The sequence below is a fragment of the Pseudoliparis swirei genome, chromosome 21 (assembly GCF_029220125.1).
Source record: "Pseudoliparis swirei isolate HS2019 ecotype Mariana Trench chromosome 21, NWPU_hadal_v1, whole genome shotgun sequence".
In the NCBI taxonomy this organism is placed as follows: domain Eukaryota; kingdom Metazoa; phylum Chordata; class Actinopteri; order Perciformes; family Liparidae; genus Pseudoliparis; species Pseudoliparis swirei.
Genome location: NC_079408.1, coordinates 5676991 through 5700955, shown reverse-complemented (window position 1 = coordinate 5700955; position 23965 = coordinate 5676991). Strand labels below are relative to the sequence as shown.

Here is a 23965-nt window from a genome sequence, read left to right as displayed (position 1 = left end):
GGCTTTAGCGTAGAAATCTAAATACTTCTTTATACCATGCATCATGAAATTAGGACAACATTAGATTGCTTCAATATTTTAATACGCTGGAGCATGTCAGCTGATTTCAGTTTGGCAACAGTAAAATCGCTGCCACTAACAGCAGAAAACCCTAAAAAGAAAAACCCAGAAAGAAAACCAGTCGCATTCAGTCGGTTTAAATACAAAGAGCCGGTCACATTTGGTTCACACAGTCGGGCGGTTGACGGTATTCAAAGACGTTTAGATTCCCTGTATCCTCGAGCCTATTTGGACAAAATAACTTAAAAGTAAAATATTTAAAAGAATGTCATCTTAGTTTAAGGTTAAACTTTTGTGCGTCTTTCCTGGTTGTGAAACTAGAGCCTCATAAAAAGTTTGATTTTATCTGGAACTTAAAGGTTAAGCATCCTGTTACAAATATAATACATATATAAATATAACTGATGTTCCACCCCAGCTCAGCATAACATTTGAAATGTGCCCTTTTCTGTGGGAGTTAGGCTCTCAGATAACCATCGAAGACACACTTAGTTTGTAAAGAGGCTTTTGAAAAACCTGCAGTAACATTTCAGGAGTGGAGTTTGTCCAACAAAAAGGGTAAAAGTGCAAGTTTTCAAAGATTTGCTTCGAAATAAGTGAAAAGGAAAGGAGCTAAATACTACACGTCTCGACTCATCGATGACGACACTTTTGTCCAGAATATTAGTCGTTTGTTTTGGCCGAGTGTTCATAATAGAGTTGCATCCATAATGTTAGGATCACATTCCAATGAGATAGCTGGTGAAAAACAAAAAGAATTTAAAACAAAATCACGGCGCCGCACTGATTTAAGATCCACAGGATTTCAAAGCTTTAACACCGACACGTTTCCTCTCCTAGTGCGGAAGACGCGCGGACTTCCCATTCACGTTCGAGCTCAACAACGTGAACCTCTTGCTGCCATGATGTATAAAAATCGTGGTTCGACGCGGTCAAAAACGTAGACCGAGATCGGTGAACAAGCAATTCCTTTAAAGAACACTGCGAGTGGAAATCAACGCACCGACAGTCCTCCTACGTCACATCCAAGCAGCTACTGCGTAAAATCAAAAAAAAGTTCCTCGATAAAAGGTTTGAAGAATGGCACAAAGAAAGAAACTATAAGATCCGGACAACCCCGCCTCAATGTCGACGCCCGACGCCTTTCCACTCCGAGTGTCGACGCGAGACTCGTCGCCTCGACGGGAGCCGGCAGACCTTGGCTCGAGTCCCTGTCCACTGCAGCTCCAGCCTCCGCTGCATTCAAAATAAAATCTCAGAGTAACCGACAAAACTGTGTCCAAGCTGAAGCACAAGTTCCGAGGAAGACTTCTCCATTAATCCGCCGAAAGTTGTTGTTGTTGTTCTTCTCCCCCATCTCCCCCCCCCCTGTGGTGTCCGTCAAGTCCTCCTCTCTAGTTGTGGTGGAACTTGAAGTGGAAGTTGCTGCCGGACTCAAAAGGGTTGAAGTGGGAAGGCCAGCCCTGTCCCCCGCCTCCCCCCTGCTGGTTCTCAGGGTCCAGAGGATCGTCGCCCGCGTCGAACTTCTGCCTCATTTCTGGAAAGACAACGGGAAGTATTGGAGGGACGCGTTCAAGACAACGGGAAGTATTGGAGGGACACGTTCAAGGCAACGGGAAGTATTGGAGGGACGCGTTCAAGACAACGGGAAGTATTGGAGGGACGCGTTCAAGGCAACGGGAAGTATTGGAGGGACGCGTTCAAGACAACGGGAAGTATTGGAGGGACGCGTTCAAGACAACGGGAAGTATTGGAGGGACACGTTCAAGACAACGGGAAGTATTGGAGGGACGCGTTCAAGACAACGGGAAGTATTGGAGGGACGCGTTCAAGACAACGGGAAGTATTGGAGGGACACGTTCAAGGCAACGGGAAGTATTGGAGGGACGCGTTCAAGACAACGGGAAGTATTGGAGGGACGCGTTCAAGGCAACGGGAAGTATTGGAGGGACGCGTTCAAGACAACGGGAAGTATTGGAGGGACGCGTTCAAAACAACGGGAAGTATTGGAGGGACGCGTTCAAAACAACGGGAAGTATTGGAGGGACGCGTTCAAGACAACGGGAAGTATTGGCGGGACACGCTCAAGACAACGGGAAGTATTGGAGGGACGCGTTCAAGACAACGGGAAGTATTGGAGGGACGCGTTCAAGACAACGGGAAGTATTGGAGGGACGCGTTCAAGACAACGGGAAGTATTGGAGGGACACGGTCAAGACAACGGGAAGTATTGGAGGGACACGCTCAAGACAACGGGAAGTATTGGAGGGACACGGTCAAGACAACGGGAAGTATTGGAGGGACACGTTCAAGACAACGGGAAGTATTGGAGGGACACGGTCAAGACAACGGGAAGTATTGGAGGGACACGCTCAAGACAACGAGAAGTATTGGAGGGACGCGTTCAAGACAACGGGAAGTATTGGAGGGACACGCTCAAGACAACGGGAGGCTGAATCATCGTTTTACACGACGCACGCGTTCGATTACGTCCAACATCGGCGCCTGATAACGGTGTGAATTAAAGAGGAATAGTTTGACCTTTTTTGGGGGAATGGTCTCGTTCTCCACACGACGGTCCAATGTGAAGCTCCAGTCGCGAGTTTATTAGCTTACCAAGCAAAAGTCTTGCACATAAACACAACGTGTGAGATATTAGCGTTTAATCGGTGAGCTTCAGAGACGCCGATGAGTGGATTTTGTTACGCCATTTCCAACTTTATGCCGCCGTCTTCCTATTTAACGCGTGAGAATGGCATCAACCTTCTCTTCCAAATCTTTTTCAGATTAGCTAGGTGTCAAAATGTGACCGGCTGACATAAACTGCGCGAGAACTTCGTCGTTCTCCAGCGACGCCAAGCGGCTGACTTGTGGAGGAAGTGTCTGCTAGATGCAACAGCCATGTCAGCTCCTGACCTGGGTCAATGAGGACCTCCTTAGCCGACGCGATGTCGATAAACTTCTTTTCCGCCTCTTTCTTCTCCGACTCCGACTGGAAGTTGTCGGGATGCCACTGCTGCGCCAGCTTCCGGTACGCCTTGATGATCTCCTGCTTGTTTGCACCCCTGAGAAGGAAGAAGAAAAAAAAAACAATGTTGGCGAGAGTCATCTGGAGCGATCCGCTCGATGACGGACAGATTTGCTCGCGTTAAGGAAGTTGAGCCAGTTCTCTTAGTGAACTGGGCGGGCTGGTTACCTGCCGACCCCGAGGATCTTGTAGTAGTCCCTCTTACGAGAGACTTTGAGAAGTTTCTGGGCTCGATCCAGTCCTTCTTTGAGATCCATGCGTTCGCCTTCGCTGTCAAACTCTCTCGCCTCGAGGTAGTCCTCCACAGCTGAAGCCAAACAAATAAGAAAAAGACGTTAAGAACAACCACAAATACTTTAATTAGACTTTTAATTAATCTTCGGAATCTTTGTTTTGCCCCAATGGTTCACAGTATTATCTTAACTCCACGAAGAACCTGCTAAAAAGTCACAACATATATATTCGTTCCCGTGAGATCCGTCTTGTAAGGAGTGTATAGTTCTGAAGTCAAAGGCATCCACTGAGGGGTGGAGGGAGTCCCGTCACCTTTCCCGTACTCCTGGTTGAAAATGTACGCCTCGGCTCGGTCTCGGAGGACGTTGGCGTTGCGGGGGTCTCTCTGGTGAGCCTCTGAACACACGTCTATGGCCTCCAGAGCCAATCGGAGCTGGAATTGGGGCGAGACAAAGGGTTAACATTCATCACAGAAACGTAATCTCTCTCTCACTCACTCTCTCACACCTTGACCATGCAGAAGCAGATCTTCTCCTTGGCCAGGTTGGTGTAGAACAGGACGTTCGGCTCCGTCTTCATCACCGATTCATACTTATCAATGGCTACCTGGTGCCTAATAGTGTGTACACAGAAGATGACCGGGTTGGTTAGGGTGCAGGTGTATGCCGCGCCTCATCAGATGCACACGCCTCTGCCAACTTGCATCTCAATACATCAGGATCACAGCACAGACCTTTCCTGCTGAATTAGTTCCTCTGCCGAGTTCAGCTGCTTGCTGAGCTTTTTCACCTGCTTGTAGTGGCTGAAACACTCTTTGTCGTCCTGGTCCAGCTTCAGGCACTCTCGGACGTGACTGCGCAGAAACAGACGAGTGAGATGGACGTCTCGGCCTCGGGGAAACGACGCCGCGAACACGATGCTCTCGAGATGAAAATCAGCTCGATTTGCATGACCCTGCCGGCTAAATCAACGCGGTTTGTTTATTCAAGGAACAACAAAACGCTCACTTGAGAGACTCGCTGTGATCTCCGAGGCTGTAGTGCAGCACGCTGAGCTTCAGGAAGGCGGCGCGGTTGTCGTTGCGTAGCCTCGTGGTCGGCGTCAGGTCCTGGATGGCTTTCTGCGGATCTCCCATTCGGATGTAACATTCAGCGCGAAGCTCCCGAGAATCAGGATCCCAAGGAGAGATCTGGGGAAGGACGGCAGCTTTTATAAAAGAGTGAAGAGACGTGTGCAAACGGAGTCACCTCAAATGTAAAAAAGGCAAGAAAACTTACAGTTAAATGCCCTTTTTAATATTGTACTATGGACATAAGACAACAGATACAAACTGACATTTTATGTCACAAGACACACACCTCAATGACTCTCTCGAGCACGTTGATGGTGGTGCTGTAGTCCCCTTGGTGGTACGCAGCGTGGGCCTCCTCCTGCAGCTCCTCCAGCTCGTTCGCTCTCATCAGCTGATCCCGAGCTTCTTCGTGGTTTGGAGAGCGCTGCAGCTAAAAATAACAATAAAACAGATGGATTGTTCTGTTAAACTGCAGTCTCGGGTAAAACACTAAGGTAGAGACAGTGGTGTCGGACTTTAAACCTACCACAGCTTCAAAGTCCTCCCAGGCCTCCTGTGTGCTGCCCTGCTTTAACAGGATATTCCCTCTCTGCAACCTGGCCTGAAAATGCAGGAAAATAAAGAGACGTGACGTCAAGAGGAGACGTAGGAGAGCAAAAGAGAGACCCGGGAGATGGAAATCAATACATAAACACACTTGAGGCGACAGATTTTTTCTGGTTGTGATCAGGTGAACTTACAGCCAGGAAGTCAGGCTTCAGATGGATGGCTTTGGTCAGGTCTGGCAGGGCAGATTTGGATTTGCCCATAGCCAGAAACACTGCAGCGCGCTTGTAGTAGGTGAGGTAGTTCTTAGAGTCTCCCTCTGTCAAACGTCAACAAACACAACAGTTTGTCAAAGCACTCTTTCGTCTTCGTCTGCAGTGGAGGGGCCGGCGTCGGTGGAGCACGTCAGCCAGGATACATGCGTGTCAGTTCGTGAGCGACCTTACCTACGGCAGAGTGATAGTGGGACAACGCTTCAGCCAGTTGACCGGCGGCCAAAAGCTTGCGACCCATCTCCAAGTGGTGCTCGATCTCGACGTGAGTCGCCCCCAGGACACCTGAGACACAGAGCGGCGCTTGAGCCTCGCTAGAAATACTTCAGGGACGAAGATTCGGAGACAACGTTTGGACGGACAGACAAAATACAGTCGGACATCACGGGAAATTACTGAATCGTGAGTGTTGAGAACACACAAATCGTCAATCGCTCAAATTAATTAATCCAATAACACTATGCTTATATTCACCTAATTACATTATGATTTATATTCCTACTAACAGCTTTTTTGTCTAAGTCTAAAATCAGGATAATATTTCACACTGATGGAAAGAGGACATAACTTGGATTAATACACAGCATGATACAGGAGTTGTTTTATACACGTTTAGGGCTAATATGATTTGCTAATCGACAAGAAGAAATAATCAGCTACATTTAGAAAATACCTTAATTATTTAAGTCATTTAACAAGAAAAATGCCAAGCATTCTGCTTTCTGATTTCATGTCAGACATTTTAATATCTCTGGGGCAGATGATTGGACACAATAAGATATTCGAAGGCGTCACCCTGGAGTATGAGTTTGATTTACTTAGTATTTACTTAACTTAATCACGGATGTGTAGTCCTGGTAACCGGGAGGGGGGGGGGGGAGGACCCCTCGAAAAAGCCTTTTAATTCCCGACAACGCCTTACATCCTCTTAACCATCTGTTACATGTTGTTTTAAGGGCCCTGAAACTATATTCTTATTAAATAAATAACCAGACTATCGTGAGCAAGTCTCGAAGGGGCGGGGCGGGACGTAACCTACACACGGGGGCACCCGAACTTGCGTCCGCGGAGGCTTTTTTTCGTCCTTTTTAAAACACTTGTTTGAGAAAGTAGATCCGGGCTTACCGTCCAGCTGGATGTCCAGCACGACGCACAGCAGCGACAGGGAGCACAGGACCCCGCTGAGTCCCGTCCGCCGACACGACTCCATCCCTCGGTTTGAGTTTTCACACCGGAACCCGCGAACTTAACGGCTCTGCTTTCACGTCGAGGGGAAGATATCGGTTCGTGTCATTGACACGGCGATGTTCTCTTGTTAAATCCTCATCGTTTCCCACCACACACCCCCCCCCCCCCCCCGCCGTCTATGCCGGGCCGCAGGAACAAGCTACGACGGTGTATTTACGGTCCCGGTGTGATAGAATTCCGTGTAGAAATGAGGCACCCCGCTGAAAGGTTCCCCCCTAAAAAAAAATGGTGTTGATTTAACAGGAGTCCCTCCGCCTTGACAGCGACTCGGCGGACTTTACGTGACTTAAAACAAGTTCACCTAACATGCCGACGAACAGCTGACAGCCCTTTGTACACAAAACCTTTCTCCCCTGGTTGTCGTCCCCTCCCTTTCTGCACAGCACTCCCGTGATTGGTCCACATGGTCCGCCCTACATGACACGCCCAAACGTGGGCTGCTCTCATTGGAGGGACTATTTTAAAGCCGATCCCCTGCATGGGCCAGACAGGCGGCGCGCGCTCTCACTAAGGAAGAGTCGTGGAGGCAGACATCGAAAGTGAACTCACCCAATGGGGCTCTGATATGGAGGCTTATTGCTGCAAACATCATGAGCTTATTTAATGTATTCATTTTTAAGATTGTAAAATTCTAATTGAAGAAAAATCTAATATGCCTGTGTACAATATAAAGCCATGTTGATGTCATTTCCCCCCCAAATTCCTATAAGAACATGGCCTCAATATAATTTAGCTAAATATTTCATTGTGACATATATATCTTAATTGGGAAGCAGAGCACAATGTAATACATATTATATGTAAACATAAAGACACAACTTTACGATTATAAAATAAAATATAACATTTAAGTCACATGATGTGATCTCAAAATGTCTGAATATGCTGTGGCCGACATAATTTGTGTTTCATGACATATTGTTTGAATTTGAAATACATGTGTTTAATGTGCAATATTTCACGCCAATCATTAATGATAATTAGATTATATTTAATTTTGGTTTTTTTCTTTATCAATCACGGGAATACAAAGTCAAACAGAAATATTTAGCATAACACTTTTTATTGTGCTCCATCGTACAACAAAAAAAAGATAACTTGCCCTAACGCTTTTTCACAGGTACTATCTATAAAACTGTACAAAACAACACACAAATATCTGAATTATCACAGTTTTTGACCTTCCCCTTAATTAATGTCTGGAAGTGTGTATGAGGATCATCAAATGGTTCAATTTCTTTGGATATAAGTGACTATGAAAATGTATTTGTGCGAAACATAAATAGAATCATTGCACACATCTGTGTGGCAATAAGGTGATAAGAAGCTAGCTTTTTACAAATTTTACAACTTCAACTCTATAATTTCAATGCTATCATTTTTACAGAGCACACACTTTATATAATGTGATTATATACAGTTTGATGGTGCTGTGTTACTTTATGATGGACCTGTAGCTTTTCCACATGGCAAAGAATTAGAAAAGCTGAGCACCATGCTGACAAAAAACTGATGCAAATATATTTTACTCCAGGATTTATCAAGAGATGAGATTTCTGTCCAAAGTTTTCACTTCTGGTTCAAACGTAAACATTTTGTCCGTACGTGCTGGTAGCCTGGCTCCGGGACGGTGCTGCTCCAGAATACACCGTTCCCCTGGTGTGAAGAGGCAACGGGCTGCAAAACAAGAAGGTTGAACCAAAACACAGGTCACTGATGATGAGTGCAGTACACCTGGACCCTGGAAATAAAGTAGCTATATGGATTTCAGGCTTTTCCTATTTGTGACATGTCATTAAAAAATAATATTACAATCAAATCATAAGGGCGATAAAAAAAAGTGTGCCGTTGTCATTTTTTATGCACCAGTGTGTTTTCATCCACCACTGGGGGAACCAGAAATACAATGGTCCCACTTCAGATGATGATGCCCAATATAGGAGTTGCTAAACATCCCTCAGGTGAATTAATTAAATGTTGTCACAACAAGGCACCAGAGTGACATTAATTCATTTCTAAACGATGTTCAAGGTTCCACAATATCACACGTGTTCGTGTTATAAAAACATGTCAAAATAAATGCGCAGCTGAAATACAAAGAATCAATTTAGTTTCCTAAATTTATTATTAAATATATTTATAAATTTATTCATGTTGATAGTCTATCAATGTGTTACTTATTCTAGCTGTATTAGTTGTTTTATTATTTTTGTATTATTATTACACAAATTTCCATTCATTTGAATACTAATTAATCTCATTAAAGATACTTATATTCTTCATTTCACGACCTAAAATGTAAAACTAACCTTCTCACCTTTACATCTATAGTGTACGGAGGAACTACAGAGCCTTATACCTATTAACACCATCAACAAATAAATGATTAACATATTTTGTCTGACGGGGAGGGATCCAACCATAAGAATTGAACTCACTATTTCTCCTTTGTGCCCATTTTGCAGGAGCAGGTGAGAATGGCTCCTCCAGCAATGGCGAGCACAGCGGAGCACCAGCCGATGTAAAGTCCTTCTCCTATTTCATACCTGCAACACACGGCAGATTGTCAGCGGACTGTCAGTCGGCCCATGTGAGCGTCGCGTCATCTTACCTTGTCCCGGGATAGAAGGGGTCAAAGAATTCCCGAGTGATGTTGAAGGCGTACCAGGAAATTGCGACCATTGTGCACAGACCTTTTGATAGAAAAATAACTCTCCTTTAGTAATTGGGAAAGCAGCGGAAGGAAGCTTACAGATAGTTGCACAAAATGTCTTCAGATAACCAGGAGGAGGAAATGTATGAATGACTTGAATGTGCAATAAAGCATTATAGGATAGTGTATAAGAAGGTCAGACTGGTCAGATATGTGTTCTTATCTTCGTTACCTTGAAGTATGAAGAGGACTCCAGCAGTTCCAGCAATCCTCCCTTTGAGAACATAGTTTTCCCCTCCTGCCTTTGAACACTGCACTCCTATCAGGGCCGCGAGCAGTCCACACGAGCCCAACACTATCGCCGTGATCATCAGGGCACGAGACGCCTGGATGTAACCTGGAAATAAGACAAAAACATCCGTCGATTCACAACTTTTCCCGTGTCACCTGCCTTGAAAAGGGGTCACGAGACTACGGCCGGTTTGTAAACGCAATAAATTGTTCTGAAAGTTTAAAGAAGCAAAAGTCCAGGATGTTCCAGGATTGTTCTTTAACATCTGTGTTTCTGACAAAGCAACATGTGAAAGCAGGGGCGGCCCGAGCACATTTGGCGCTCTAGGCGAGCTTCACTCGTGGCGCCCCCCCCCCCCCCCCCAAACCGATTTTGCACTTTCAAACGCTATTTTGCCCTGCAAGACTGAATTTCTTTCAAATAAACAGAACAACGATCGCAACAATGAACAAACATTAAATAAAGAACAAAATCCCTGAGAAAATGTCACGTCTGTGCTGAACTACGCTCCGGCCACGCCCCCCTGATCAACCATTCACTCCCTCGTCGCCTGCAAATAATGTTTTTTTTGTTTTCTGTTTCCTTCCGTTTTCGATTTTTGGCTCATTTTACCCTAATGTTAGATTATTTTTTATATGTCAAAATATAAACTATACCGCCTGTAGGAAAAACCGCCCCTGTGTGATAGAATGTAATCATCTTCTTTTTCTTCTACTTTTTTACGTGACAATGATCTATCGATGTCTTGTGGATCAAGAATGACATTTTTTTTCTCTATCACTACATTTATCTTATACCTTTATCCAAAGCGATTTTAATTCGCACACCGTAGACACAGCTACAGGGAGCAATTCAGGGTTAAGTGACTTGCTCAAGGACACATCGACTAGGACGGGGATTGAACCGTCAACCCGTTGATTGAAAGACGGACCTGCTGACCCTAGACCACTGACCCACAGTCGACCCATTCTAATTATTCATTTAGATTACATCATATATTTAATGCCACCGTACCGCTCAAAGCAAACAGCGAAGGAAACTCCCTGCAGTTATGCACCCCGGTCGAGTCCGTCGCACAAGACATCCACAAGTTCTCATAGATGGTGGAGGTGGTGATGACGTTCCCGTCGACGGTGGAGATCTTCCAGTAACGGTTCGGCAGGGTGACCCCCACCATCACCCAAGCGACGAACGACAGCAACAAAGCCACTACTTCCACAATCTGATCCATGACCCCACCTCGGCCCAGCAGTCAAGCAAAAGTATATCCAGATCTCAGTTTTTGAAATCAATAAAAACTTTGTTATAAAAAACAGAACATCTGATTTTGGTGCGAGAGCGTGGCGTGTTTGTCCGGCCACTGTGAGATGTGTCCAGCTCTACAGATATGTATAATGATTTATATGACCTTCTCTCCTCCCTCCTCCCCTCCCTTTACCTCTCTCCCTCTCCCTCTCTCTCTCTCTCTCTCTCTCTCTCTTCTTTCTTTCATATTTTACACCCCTGAAACTCAACAGGTGTTTATCGGCTCACTCTCAGGGTCCAATGGTCATCGGTCACTGTTAATGACGCTGCACTGTTTATTTGACATTTTTCACCTCGTTGTTTTCTTTCATGAACAACTGACCATTATAAGCAATTTAACTTTCTTTCATTTATGCTGGATCTTTCACAAAAATGTACCATTTTACCCCAAGTTGCATACCGAAGCGTCTTTAAACACTACTTTTTTTGGACACCTGAATGGCATCATACACGCATTAATAGTTCTTTGTCATCTGTTTAGCATTTTGAAAGTCCTCAGAGTTCTTCACGCTTGGCGTGCCTTGTGTAAGGAGGATCTGTGTGTCTGGCGGTTAAAATAAGATTAGGACTTTGTAGATATTCCTGACTTGAACAGTCCGAACCAGGGATTACACACACACCATTGTTTTGCTTCTGCAAAGGTAGTGTGATAATAAGTGATTGTGAATGACGTGTATGAAATGAATTGAATGTCCTGTTACTTTAAGTTTTTGGAATGACGTGCACGTGGTGCCAAGAACAAACATATTTCTACATATCTATTCAAGGAAGGACAATTGCGGCTCACCGAGATATTCTATTATCCATCTAAGTAAAGATTCACCCTGTTTCCACATCAACAGTATGACTCACATTGTCTTGCCAATCTGTCAGCGGACAGTAACAGAACTCAAAACTGAGGCCCATTTATCCCTGCAAAATTAAAAGAATTGGACGTAATCGTGCTGTCCCGAGCTGCCTTGTCTCTGAGCAGCACCAACTGTGTTGAGTTTCTTGTTTACAAATTACCCTATCGGCTAACATCACGAAGAAACCAACGCCAAAGCAACCATGCAGCGTAGCTGGATTACAGCTCGCTGTGTAAACTCCACCGGCTCACGTGATCCACGATCCTAACGCATGACAAACTGCGTTGATTTTTAGCAAACAATAAACGATGTAACAGTAAGCTGCCAAGGAAAGGTTTAATGATTGTTTTATGTCAGCCAAGAGTGATGCAAGGAAGACACAGACAATTGGCTAACTTTATGTAAAGCGATAAGGTTAGCGAGCTAGCTGTCATCTAGCGACCCTGCATGGAGCTGCCGTTGGTTGCTCCATAGCGTTAGCTGATGAAATCATTTACAAACAGAATGCTAGTTAGTGTCATGGAGACAATAGCCCTCATAAATTATAGGAAACTTACCAGGTTGTAAAATTAGTTTACGTATGTGATTGTAAAGTAATGGAGTGATTAAGAAATCTCAAGACTCAAGGTCACGCTTCACTGAGCGCCACAACCACGATTTTGAATCAATTTGGAAAGGTATCAGGGTGTAATTGGTCTAACTGAGACCAAAAGTCTCAGGTAAAAGCAAATGAAAAGGGTATGAAGTTATCGAGTTCACCCTTTAGTTTCCGTGTTTCTGTCTTAATTAATAATCCTCTTGACAGCAAATGGGTCAGTGTTGCCAAATCCAGGACACACTGATAATATTAAGATAAATCTTATCAAGGAGTTCAGAAAAAGCCTTCAAGTGTAAAGAGGTGAGGAGATTTGTAAACCGGCAAACTCGTTTGTATAAAGGTCAAGAATGAGGCTCCAGAAATAGATGAACTGTGAGTGCACCAACCATAAACCTGACCTCAGATCATCAGGTCTCTGAAGGAAAAGGGAGGGGAAGTGTTTTGCAAAGGAACTTTTGTCAATCAATCAGTTAATTTTTTGTATTTACAACGGTGTTTGTACCGTGACATGTCAAAATGTCTTTGTGATAAAGGCTTGTTGATATATTACCGAGTTAGATGTTTTATATGAAGAGTGTTTGGATCAAGAAAAGTAAATCCCAAAGGACATTTTGTAAATGAATCTGTTCCAGGAATAATACATAACATTATAAACACTTTGAGAGTATTTGAGGTCATTTTTGGGTTCTGCAGAGTCTCAGTTTATGAAAGATAAAGGCGTAAATTCAAACTACGGGTAAACCCTAAATTATTTGACCATTTATCTACTTGAACTCCTGCTGAGCTCTGAAAACTGGATCCTGCGCCGCCATAAACATCTAATTTTATGGCCGAGCTGTTTACAAAGCCAACTTTTATAGCTCACTTCGTAGCATTTGTTGCTGATGAGTTTGTGATATTACATGTGAAATCAAAGTTTATGTGTTCCATCCTTTCACTATGTGCTTTCCATACATTACTTGTCACATGGCACAATGGATGACTGAACAGAATAGATGAACATAGTTTAAAAAATGTGTCTGCTAGATTATTTACTATTTATTTATTATTCTGTGGTTTAGGCATGTATCAAAAAAATCACTCAGTCTTGGTGCAGATAGTTGGATTTTATTATTTTACAGCTATAGTGATACATCTTATGAAATGCACGGTGTGGAGAGTTTGGGAAAACATTTCAGATCAAACAGAATTTAACCTTTTAACAAACACGCTTTAAGATACACATGTTAGAAGATGCTTGGCCCTGAAAAGGCCCTAAAACTACCTTTCATAAATCGGCTTATTACTCAGAGCATTGAGGATCAACACAAATGATCTGCCAGATGAAACAGTTTCAGTTGTTTCCGATGAGAGAAGTCTGTGTTTTTCTGTTTTTGGTTTGGTTATTAAAATGTTGATCACAAAGTCAAAATTCATCCTCTGGGAATCACAAATGCCTGAACCACGATGTCTGCGAATGCACCCAATTAATGTAGAGATGTTTCAATCTGGACCAAAGTGGTGGGCCGACTGACTGATTATACACCACCAACAGACCGGTATGCCCATCCGTAGAGCCGAATAGTGTGAGCAAGCCTGTCTCCTGCAAATGAGCATCACTATACAACCAAACTCTCGTTTTACATTTGATGGAAACCTACTTTATCCTGGATTACGATTTCATTTTTTTCTTTAAACGCCACAAAACTACTTGGTTGTGTTTAAGCAAAATAAAGTGCACACGGGACACAAGCAGCAGTCTGCCGGACGGTTTTCCTTTCCCACTGTTGGTATTTCGACGTTTTAGTCTGACGCTGCTCTGCAAATACAATCTCAGAATTTGATCAGTAAAAAAAAAAAGGAGATAGTCCCAGCAGGGAACACATATTACACATTAACTACACACATAAGACACAACTCGTGTCTTTTCCTCCATGTCTACCTGCAGTGATATAAAGTGACAATAAACCACTGTTCTACTGGATTATACAGTAACTTCATATTACTGTGATGATCCATAGCAACAGGGTGTAGCTTCTCCAATACATCATGTTCCCTCATGCTTTCTATGTCTTCATGGTGATTATTACACAATAATATTTCTCAGCCATGTGTTTAAACCAGCGCACACTCAATGAACATTGGCCCTCGTAACTGGAACTCACTGAAGCCGATCTGAATTATACGGGTTTTGATGAATCATTAATGTTAACGTGTGTTAAAACTGCACACAGGATGAGACTGACAACCACTCCGGCTCTGGTGGCCGATTACTTTCTTTTCTGCTCCTCTGTTTGGATATTAATTTAAAAAAATTTGAGCCCTTTTACCTACCCTTTTTCCTTTACCCACCCTTTTCTCTCTTCTCAATCAGCTCTTTCACACCAAAGAAGATTAATGTTTTCACTGATCTGTCCCTGGGGAGTTTCGGTCCTGTCAGATGAGTTAATGAGTAACACCCCACGAGGCTGATAACACCCCACACAACTGATAGCCTCCATAAGCCTTCCCGTCGTAAAAAACAGTGCCATAGACTTGCATCGGTCTGTGGGTCAAGATGCGAGTGTAACCTGTGGCTCAATTTCAAGATTTAATTTCTAATTTCTATGATGTTGTCGCAGGTTCGGCTATGGAGCTCAAGTCGTGTGTGAAAAACACAAAATCAAATGGTTAAGTTTAAGGGCTTTTACTGAACATAAAAATAAATCAAGTACACATATTTATAATGAAAAGAAACTTTGTCACAGTGGGCAGTTGCGTTCATCCAACTCGTGGGTAGCGCGCCATCTTCATCGGATACAAAGTTTGTATCTCAAAAACCTGACCGCTGTCTGCACCCAAACGAAACAGGAAGTGACCTCCCTTGACCCGGACATTTATTAGGACTCGGGTCCTGGATTGGCCAATTGAAAGTTTTTCCTCCCTGAGCCAATCAGTGGGTTACACGAGGATGATTGAAAAGCGAGGGGAAAAGGCTGGGCCCAATCCGTGGGCTGGAGCTAACTCTCACTGATCACAATGCACAATCGATCAGTTTCTACCACAACAGCATTGTAAATTTACTAACCAATAAATGATAAGATAAGAATTGAATTGGACTTTGCTCGATCAAAAAAAAAATCTTCTAAAATGACTGATAAATTGATGAGATGCAGGTTGACATCAATGGGAAGTCCCAGTATCTTGATCTTTCATAACAGTTAAAAACATAAAGCACCTATAATGTCTTTATATTTTCAGATGACATCTAAACCAAGTGCACATTTATTTAACAGACGTAGCTACTAATCAGTCGAAAACATTAAAAAAGCTTGTTAAAAAACAACTGTGCTTTGTTTTAGATTAAACTAATCAAGATCATAAACAATTTGCTGAAGTCAAATAATTAATTGAAAGTGGAAACTATTTTGATAATGTTGTCATTTCATGCCTTTGAATTAATTGGAAAAATGTGCTACTTTTTCCTTGTAATTATTTGAATTATGTTATTTTTATTGTGGACAAAACACAATGTAAATGTGTCACTTCGTACATATCATATGGATAAGTGTGGGTTTCTTTTGGAGCATTTGAGTATTTTTTATTTAACCTTCAATTAGCCAGGATTCTGAAGCTCATGTCCAAGAGCCCTGGCCAAGATGACAGTTTAAAGGTTTCATACAAGAACCTCACACTAATTACATAAAAACAAGAAAGATTAAAACACGAAAGGTTCACATGAAAGACTTTAAACAAACAAACCTACTTCATGAACCAAAGAATCATCAGTGCTCAAATGATCCTTAATCTACTGTAAACTTTTTCTTCTTCTGCACTTATTTCTTCCGCTGTATTCGGCTCTCAAGAGAAACACCAGCGAGCGTGATACTCCGACAGCGAGACACTTGTCAATGAACGGCACGACAAAAACTTCAGTTCAAAATCTTTTTATTTAATAATAATGAAACACACAACGTAGCACAGGTAAATGCATTTTAAATGACAAGATATTCATTTTAAACAGCTGTGTTAGCTCCCTTCATCTGAAGTAGTATTTGGAACCAACAAAGACAGAAACATGCCCAAAATAAAAGCAAACCTCTGGTTGCCTCCTCGTCCATTCAGTCGTCTGCCTGCATTACGGCCGCGAACACACCATCCTGTTGCTTCTGGTATCACGAGCCACACTTCCACCTGCACCTATAACACTCCTTAACAATTATGTGACAAAAATAATCAAACAGACAGTTGCACAACCGCAACTGCACTTTTAGAAAGATATTTCTGTACTTGGGAAGTTCACGCAGGAGGTGCAAACAAAATGTTTTAAAAAAATTACATAAAACTTAAGCTGCATATGACTATCCTAATTTATTTACACAAATAATGAGAAAGTGCAATGCTATGGTGGGTGAATAGAAAGCGTAGTAATGGCATATGTATGGTGAATCTCAACCCTGTTAAGAAATGATTATTCACTGGCGTTATTCAAACCCTTTAATGTGTTGCGGAGTAAACTCGACTTCAAATCAAAATGTTACATCCATCGAGCTCCCGCCACACACTTTATTGTTATCGATGCAGGTGAGGAGTCCCTCCGTCAGCCCAGCAGAGTGAAAACAGGTCGTCCCACGGCCAGGTTAGGATTTAGCAGCTCCCTTCGCCACAGCCAAGCCGATGAGGCCCGCCAAACCGGCCACGCCCAGACCGATCCCCCCGACGATCGCCATGCCCACCAAGCCGTCTGCGTTAACGAGTGAATGTCAGCATCGTGGGTAAAAAGACAAACGGGGTGAAATAACCAAAGATATTCTGTTATACGTCACGACTCAGATTGGCTCGTACCTTTCTTCAGAGCCTTGACGATGAGTTTCTCCAGCTCCTGAGCCTGCTTGTTGCCCGGTTCGTTCTTTAGGAGGGTCCGAATGTACTTCAGGGCTTTCTCATATTCCTGGGAGCAGAACAGGAGAGAGGAAATATAAAGTACTCTCTGAAGTGTGAACATGTTAAATTAATTAACAAAATGCAAGGGCTGCATTGAAAATTAGATGCTACAATAGACAAAAGACAATGGGCACTAACTTTGAGTCTGTAGTTGGCCACTGCAAGGTAGAACAAGAAGTCCCGGGAGTCATCTTTTGATGCCGTCTGAACAAGTTCTAGGACCAACACAAAAAAAACAGTCTGACTTTGCAAACAGTGATGGTGACACATCCCTTGTCTGATATGTTCCTGGTAACAATCAGAACATCAAAGAGCTATTTGTATAGAATTTTTTTTATATTTTTTTAAATTCCCCCAAAATTTTTTCTTAACATTTAATCCTTAGTTTATTTGGGCAGTGTGAAGCGGTCGCGAAGCTGGGGGTTCAGGGCCTTGCTCAGTGCTCAAGGAGGAACACTACTGCTAATGGGGGGGCGAGCGAGGAAACCAACCCCCTGTTGCAGTTGCGGGCCCTCTTACCCCACTGAGCTAAAGCCGCCCCGTAAGAGTCACTTACAATTTCACAATCAACATTACCACATGATTTAAGATTACAGATACGTCAATACAGACAGACGTATATTTAACAATTATACCTAAATACATTCTTAATTAATTCACATATAATAATACATTTAGAGTTCATCCCAATCTTTATGTTACAAGTTTAAATAAAAAGGTTCAACACAGATTAATCTTTGAAAAAAAGGGAATGCACACCGTTTTATTTTAAAGTATTTATTATTTCCTTGAGCCCCAAATTAAAATACACTAATTAATGTTATGTTGAGATACCATATTATTTTATATATATATATATATATATATATATATATATATAAATACACATAAATCTTGCTGAATGTCCAAATGTTCACATTTTTCAATAAAGACCCTAACGATATGTTCCGGTACATACCTGAATTATTTAAGAACAACATTTAAACCATCCTTCTTCAATATTGTGTATTTCTCAAACTTTAAAATATAAACATAAGCCCCAAAAGCACATAAACTTACCTTCCAAGAGCACAATCCCCTTCTTGATATCCTCTGTGTATTTACTCCGGATCAGACACCAGGCATACTCAAACTTCGTTTCCTTGGAGACGGCTCCCTTCACCAGCTCATTGTTGTACTTCTTCTCAAATTTCTGGCAAAACAAAGCAGAAATCAAGCAACCACAAAATTTGAAGATTTGAAACCGAAACACTTTGCAAATGTTACTGCGTTCGTTTTGGCAGACGTTACGCGTAAAGTTAGCACTCTGTATGTATCGTTTCCTGACTATAACCTAAAAAAAGAGGACATCACGGTCACAATCTGTTAGCATGAGTCATATCGATCTATAAACGGAAATACCGATGTCCCCGTGACTAATGTCTGATCGTAAACACGGTCGTTAGCATTAGCCAGCTAGGTGACGCTTCAAAGTATCCTCCGACACGTCGCTTTTTAAGCGAGTATCAGCCTTTAACGAGATATCAAACGTTTAGATGACACAACGTATGTGTCGAACATACCTTTTTATGTATGTGTTATGAAATAAAGAGGTTAAATCATTTGTAAACGTACCTTAAGGTCCTCTGGAGCTACCACATCGCTGACAACCGCCTCCATGTTTCCGGAAACAGATCTCGGCTCCGCCCATCTTATCACGTGATATAGCTAATCGACGTCATCGAGAGATCTCTCCAGTAAAGCCTGTTATCATAATAATTAATAATACATTATAAATAATACAGTATAAATAATACAGTTTCAATAATAATCAGACATGTTGAAGGGAGAAAAAAATATTTTATTTATTTCTTAATTTGTAGTGTTGCTGTAACATAATGTAACCCTCCTGTTACCTTCACATTTACTAACATATTTTACCCTCGGGGTCAATTTGACCCCAGCAATTAAAACCTCCAGAAAATTATTATAATTAATATTGTTTCCCAAGTTTAAGTTGATATTTATTATATGTTTGACACAGTGAAAAACAGCCTGGGGTCAAATTGACCCCAAAGAACACCGACGTTAAACATTGAATGGGGTCAAATTGACCCTAAAGGTGACAGGAGGGTTAAGAGACACTGCAGCTGGAGAAAAAAAAGAGTGACGTCTGAAAAAAAGTGACGTCTGAAGAGGATGCTGAGGTTTCATCAGTTCTTCGCGAGGTGGGCCGGAGAAAAGGGGAGAGGCAACAGTTCACTGAGGCTGGTTTCTTTGTAAGATCCGTCCGGCTTGGTCAAGTATACGATCCAGTCTGATCCAAACTGTAGTAAAAGAGAGAGAGAGAGAAAGAGATGCACAGTAGTGAAGCAGAGTATTCCTTGATGATCTGTGCTGGTCATAAGAGAGATGCCTCACCTCCATAAGAACCTGTCGACATGCTCCGCATGGCCCAACAAAACGGTCTTTGATATCACTGCACAGAAGAGAGGATAAATGCATCCGAACATGTGCTGTACATTTGTTGCAGTATCAGAGGAAGTTATGTTGAGTACTTCTAGATTACTTAAATTACACAGACTCCCTTACTCTAAAGCAAACTCAGCAAAGTATCTGAATCCATTTCTCCCAAATTGATCAATGTGGCATCAGCGAAGGATCCCCATCGCACTTATTCTGGCACAATTCAGTACGGGGTCATTTCTGGTATGACGTAGAGTAAACAATATAAAATAAACTTCCAGCCAGACCGTAATTTGTAAATATCTGATTGCTTTGACACGGTTGCAGCTAAAACGACTAAACAGGAAGTCTCCATGTTTTAGGAGATTGCTCAACGAAAATGCTTTCTACTAATAAGATGGAACAGATTTGTTTTAGAAAACAAAACTCACAACAATATATCCTGAAGGTGTGGAAGCCGTCTTTTACATTATTTGACAAGACATAACTGCGAAGCTTATAAAAGCTGTACATAAAGCTTAAGCCTTATTCCCACCATGTCACAGCAATGGCAGTGAACTGTCTGTGTCCTTCCACCACGGCCCGCTGGACGGCCGTCCGCTCAGCGCACACCGTCAGCCCGTAGGAGACATTCTCCACATTACAGCCTGAAAACACACACACACACACACACACACACACATACTGAAGACTCTTTTCACAAGTGTTGAGATCCTTTAGTTTATTTGGGCCTTTTTGTCATTAAATACATTTTAAAACTTAATTCCCTTTGCTTTTTATATTTGTAACCTTTACTCTATTCCGCTCTTTCTTGTTTTCATCTTGAAGTCCTATAAAAAAGTTTTATGAATAAGATATGCTTGATTTAAAAGTTTAAAAAATACATATCATGCATCACACTCATAATGTATTGTTGTAATATTATTATTATTACCGATGCATGTGTGTGCCTATCAGCTTTTTACTGCGGTAGCTGGTCCATAAGCTTTGGGGTAATCTAATTTAATAAATGATAATTAAATTCACAGAATCGTAGGCTATTGTGAGATGAGATCAGATAGGGAGCAGAATAACAACAACAAATGGTTTTTTTAGCAAAACTACAATTAAAAAATATAATATTCAAATATAAGTATAAAGCCTGCATCAAAATTATTCCAAGTATTTGAGTAAATGTGTAATATCTCTTTTCCAGATTTCGGTTAGTCTTGAATGGAGCATTTAGAATGGATGCCGCACACCTGTTGGCTTGTTACCTGTGATTATAGCGCCATCTGCTGTTAATATGGCGGCACCGACGGGGAACCGGCTGTACGGACAGTAGGCCATGTCCCGGGCCTGCAGACACTTTGACACGAGCTCTTTGACTTTATCTGAGCAGGACAGAGACCACCGGCGGTTACCGGGACGAGGTGAGCCGGCATGTATGACGAGATGAATTATTTGTCACGTGCAGATGACCAGGATGTTGAATACTTGCCTTCCATTGCAGATGAGGAGTTTTCGCTTGTTGGATTAAAGTGCTGGATTAAAGTTAAATCCTCTTTTACAGCTGGGAAACAAATGTCTGTATGTTAATGTTTATAAATCAAACTGTATTCAACCCGGCAGGTTTGTCAACAGGAAGCAAAAAACGACGCGGTTAACGACCGCAGCACGCGCATTGATTACCTTCACCTCATTGGCTGGCCGAACGGAGCGTCATTGATCAGTTTGGGAGGAGAGCTGTGGATTTGATGTGGCGTGACACACATGTGTCACACGATTTTTGTCCGCGTAATCTCGCGAGAAAAACAGGATATCGAATAAAAGTTCAAAGAAATGAACAAACAAAATAAAATTAAGCTATATTTAAATTCCTGCAAAAACAAATGCTATCATAAACAAATAAGACAAACTGTAATTTGTTGGAAAAACACTTAATGACAAAGAAATGTAACAAAACACAGTTCAGAAGTAAACTCAAAATTGCTGAGATGACTATATTAGGCCTAATTGGTAACTAAATGGTATATTGATTTATTTCTTAATTTGAAGTTTCATGTTTTTTCTTTTCTTTTGTGATATTAACCTAAATTGGTCGTACAAAACAAGCAGTTTGATAACATAATCTATAACTTAATATCTGCCTATATCGAAAATTGTGCTGAGCATTATTTATATTGTATATAGGTCAAACAAATAAAATAAAAATCAAGAACATAATTGATAAAATGTTCGATAATGAAAATAATTGTTACTTCTAGCAATATAGAAAAACAGACTCTCTCATAACTGTACATGATAAGATCAATATCAAATTCAGTGAAATATCTTTGTTTGTATATAATTACATTAACCGTTGCTGCATCCTTCCATCATGCCTCACACATTCCCATTAAAGTCTCCCCTTGTTGACTCATCAACAACACATCAGGCCTTTGCAGAGTCCGGCCGGGAGGAAAACAATCACAAAGGTCTAAATCACAAAACATTCTGTATCTGTAAATCACAGAATCTGGGATATGTTTCATCCTTACCTGCCGGTATCCAGCAGTATAGAGATAATATCTTATCAAACGGAGCGGACGGGCTTTGAAGCCTCTGGGAATCATCTCTGCATCGCTGTGTCACCAAGGATATCAGCAGCGATAGCAAAGCCAACAGGTAGTTGGGAATGTTAGGTCGCTGAGGGCAGTCCGGAATACACAACACCTGAGCAATGTCTCATTGCAGGATTGTTGAAGGACGGCACGTATCGCGTTAATGAAGGGGGACACTGACCCCGAGGTGGACAGGTGAGATGTGTGTGGCTGCAGGAGTCGATACATTCAAAGAGGTTTCAAATGAACAAATGTATCTGGCGGGTTGATGACTCAGAAAATGAGATCATCATAATCAAATATAAAATTCAACAATGCACTACCAGTCCCAGCTGTGGGAAAAATAAAATTGAATTGAGACACTGGTACAGCTGTTTATTTATAAAGCATGTGCAGTTCTTTGTTTTTTACTTGTGGTTTTGTATGTATTTTATTCTATTTTAATATGTTGTCCTATCTGGACCTTGAGTCTGTAATAAAAGTTTGATTGATTGATTGATTGATTGATCAAAGGTGACCGTACCAGAGGACAGCCCTTTCTACTAGGACTGCAACAGAGGAGGAAGATTTAAAAAAGAAGATTCAAATAGTCACATTAATTACATAGTTGTTGTGTATAATATCTGTTTACATTAAAAAAGGAATGATTTATGTTTGTGTTTTTATTTTTGTCCTTGTCTGATTGTTCGTATAGTTGGTTGTCATGCTGTTATGTCATTTTTATTTATTCATTGTTGTTTTTGGTTGACTGGTGTAACTTGTAAAAACTTAAAAGAAAATGATTAAAAAAGAAAAGAAAAAGTAATTTGTTTGTTTTTTGTTTTAAAGGTTATTATTATCAATACACTAATAATAATAATAATAATAATAATTAGAAAAAAGTAATATTATATTTTGTATTATATATATTGCTAATAATTATGATTATTTACTTTTTTGGTTTTATCCCCAAACTGACTCAACGCACATTTATGGTCATTTCAGAAAGATATTATAGAGAACTTTTTTAGGTTTTACAGAAATAATAAAATACACAAAATCTAATCAGACCTTAAGTAAATAATCTTCATACTATGAATTGTGATATGACAGAACATGATCACATGATGGCGTCACAGGTAGGATTACATGTTACAGGTTGTAAATAAATACACTTGTATTCTATTGTTTCTCATTTGTTTCTGGCTTCTCCCACAGGTAATGTCACTAGGCGGCCTGTAGGTGGGGCTAAAGAGCTAACATATACACTGGTATTCTCCCACAGTGGAGTCACTTGCTGTTGTTACATGTTGTGAAAGTAGAGGGAAAGTAAAAAACAATGTGGTGTGCTTTAAACAATATTATTTTTCAGATTCTGCACCTCATCTAGTTCATGTCTGGGTCGTCCCATTAATCACATTGCAGGGAACAAATACCTTCACAAATATTAACATGTTCATTATTATTCTCTTGTATTGTTTCATACTCAATTCAAACACTGAAAACGAGACGGGCAGTTTCTGCTGACACTAAGATAAAATAAAAAAAATCAAACCATCAGAAGATGTGTTAGTTTCATGGAAGTATTTGTTTGTTATTAAAGCATTACTCTACAACCAACAACTCTCTAGAACATACGAAAGGTCAAGTACACACATATAACCCTGAGATAAATACATAAATAAATATATATATATATACAATTTTAAAATGCATTTATTAACAACTAAAAATAGGTCATTAAATAACTGATCTCTAAATTCTCCAAAGGAGAGGACATTTTAATATTCATGTCTGTGATGCTTTAAATTAACCACACACACACACACTTATCAATTTAAACCTCATTCTGGTCGAGTGAGTCAGATTTTGTATCTCTGGTTGGCATGACTTGCTTTTAT

At 41.3% G+C, this 23965-nt stretch overlaps 4 protein-coding genes across 4 annotated transcripts; all 4 read right to left on the bottom strand.

Moving 5' to 3' along the window:
• Positions 1 to 65: 65 nt before the first annotated feature.
• On the bottom strand, positions 66 to 6797 carry dnajc3b (DnaJ (Hsp40) homolog, subfamily C, member 3b). Its single transcript, XM_056443016.1, has 12 exons — positions 6338 to 6797; positions 5387 to 5497; positions 5135 to 5259; positions 4921 to 4995; positions 4681 to 4824; positions 4330 to 4511; positions 4056 to 4175; positions 3830 to 3935; positions 3635 to 3755; positions 3257 to 3395; positions 2977 to 3125; positions 66 to 1597 (listed from the first exon to the last, which is right to left on the bottom strand). The coding sequence occupies exons 1-12, from the start codon at positions 6420 to 6422 to the stop codon at positions 1455 to 1457; spliced, it is 1500 nt and encodes a 499-aa protein (XP_056298991.1). The 5' UTR covers positions 6423 to 6797; the 3' UTR covers positions 66 to 1454.
• A 703-nt stretch (positions 6798 to 7500) lies between these two features.
• Positions 7501 to 10740, bottom strand: cldn15a (claudin 15a). Its single transcript, XM_056442797.1, has 5 exons — positions 10420 to 10740; positions 9346 to 9510; positions 9072 to 9153; positions 8899 to 9006; positions 7501 to 8137 (listed from the first exon to the last, which is right to left on the bottom strand). The coding sequence occupies exons 1-5, from the start codon at positions 10634 to 10636 to the stop codon at positions 8041 to 8043; spliced, it is 669 nt and encodes a 222-aa protein (XP_056298772.1). The 5' UTR covers positions 10637 to 10740; the 3' UTR covers positions 7501 to 8040.
• Positions 10741 to 16045: 5305 nt separating this feature from the next.
• fis1 (fission, mitochondrial 1) lies at positions 16046 to 18779 on the bottom strand. Its single transcript, XM_056442634.1, has 5 exons — positions 18673 to 18779; positions 18118 to 18250; positions 17197 to 17273; positions 16960 to 17065; positions 16046 to 16858 (listed from the first exon to the last, which is right to left on the bottom strand). Exons 1-5 carry the CDS (start codon positions 18715 to 18717, stop codon positions 16755 to 16757), a joined length of 465 nt encoding a protein of 154 aa, XP_056298609.1. The 5' UTR covers positions 18718 to 18779; the 3' UTR covers positions 16046 to 16754.
• A 98-nt stretch (positions 18780 to 18877) lies between these two features.
• Positions 18878 to 21172, bottom strand: zgc:103586. The gene is made up of 5 exons (XM_056442635.1): positions 20984 to 21172; positions 20760 to 20876; positions 20039 to 20150; positions 19459 to 19516; positions 18878 to 19364 (listed from the first exon to the last, which is right to left on the bottom strand). The coding sequence occupies exons 1-5, from the start codon at positions 20988 to 20990 to the stop codon at positions 19251 to 19253; spliced, it is 408 nt and encodes a 135-aa protein (XP_056298610.1). The 5' UTR covers positions 20991 to 21172; the 3' UTR covers positions 18878 to 19250.
• Between the last annotated feature and the right edge of the window lie 2793 nt (positions 21173 to 23965).

Bases quoted from the DNA above. Each gene is read 5' to 3' on its own strand.
- dnajc3b (XM_056443016.1), bottom strand. From the start codon at position 6,422: ATGGAGTCGTGTCGGCGGACGGGACTCAGCGGGGTCCTGTGCTCCCTG. The intron at 3,936-4,055 runs GTCTGTGCTGTG...ACACACTATTAG, and splicing joins GAACTAATTCAGCAGGAAAG to GCACCAGGTAGCCATTGATA. The intron at 3,396-3,634 runs GTGACGGGACTC...GTTTGGCTTCAG, and splicing joins CAACCAGGAGTACGGGAAAG to CTGTGGAGGACTACCTCGAG.
- zgc:103586 (XM_056442635.1), bottom strand. The intron at 20,151-20,759 runs GTAACAAGCCAA...GTGTGTTTTCAG, and splicing joins AGATGGCGCTATAATCACAG to GCTGTAATGTGGAGAATGTC. The intron at 19,365-19,458 runs GTGAGGCATCTC...CTTTTACTACAG, and splicing joins GTCGACAGGTTCTTATGGAG to TTTGGATCAGACTGGATCGT.
- cldn15a (XM_056442797.1), bottom strand. From the start codon at position 10,636: ATGGATCAGATTGTGGAAGTAGTGGCTTTGTTGCTGTCGTTCGTCGCT. The intron at 9,511-10,419 runs GTACGGTGGCAT...TCTTATTTCCAG, and splicing joins TTCGCTGTTTGCTTTGAGCG to GTTACATCCAGGCGTCTCGT. The intron at 9,154-9,345 runs GTAACGAAGATA...TTCTATCAAAAG, and splicing joins AGTCCTCTTCATACTTCAAG to GTCTGTGCACAATGGTCGCA.
- fis1 (XM_056442634.1), bottom strand. From the start codon at position 18,717: ATGGAGGCGGTTGTCAGCGATGTGGTAGCTCCAGAGGACCTTAAG. The intron at 18,251-18,672 runs GTACGTTTACAA...TTGTTTTGCCAG, and splicing joins TAGCTCCAGAGGACCTTAAG to AAATTTGAGAAGAAGTACAA. The intron at 17,066-17,196 runs GTTAGTGCCCAT...TTCTGCTCCCAG, and splicing joins TGGCCAACTACAGACTCAAA to GAATATGAGAAAGCCCTGAA.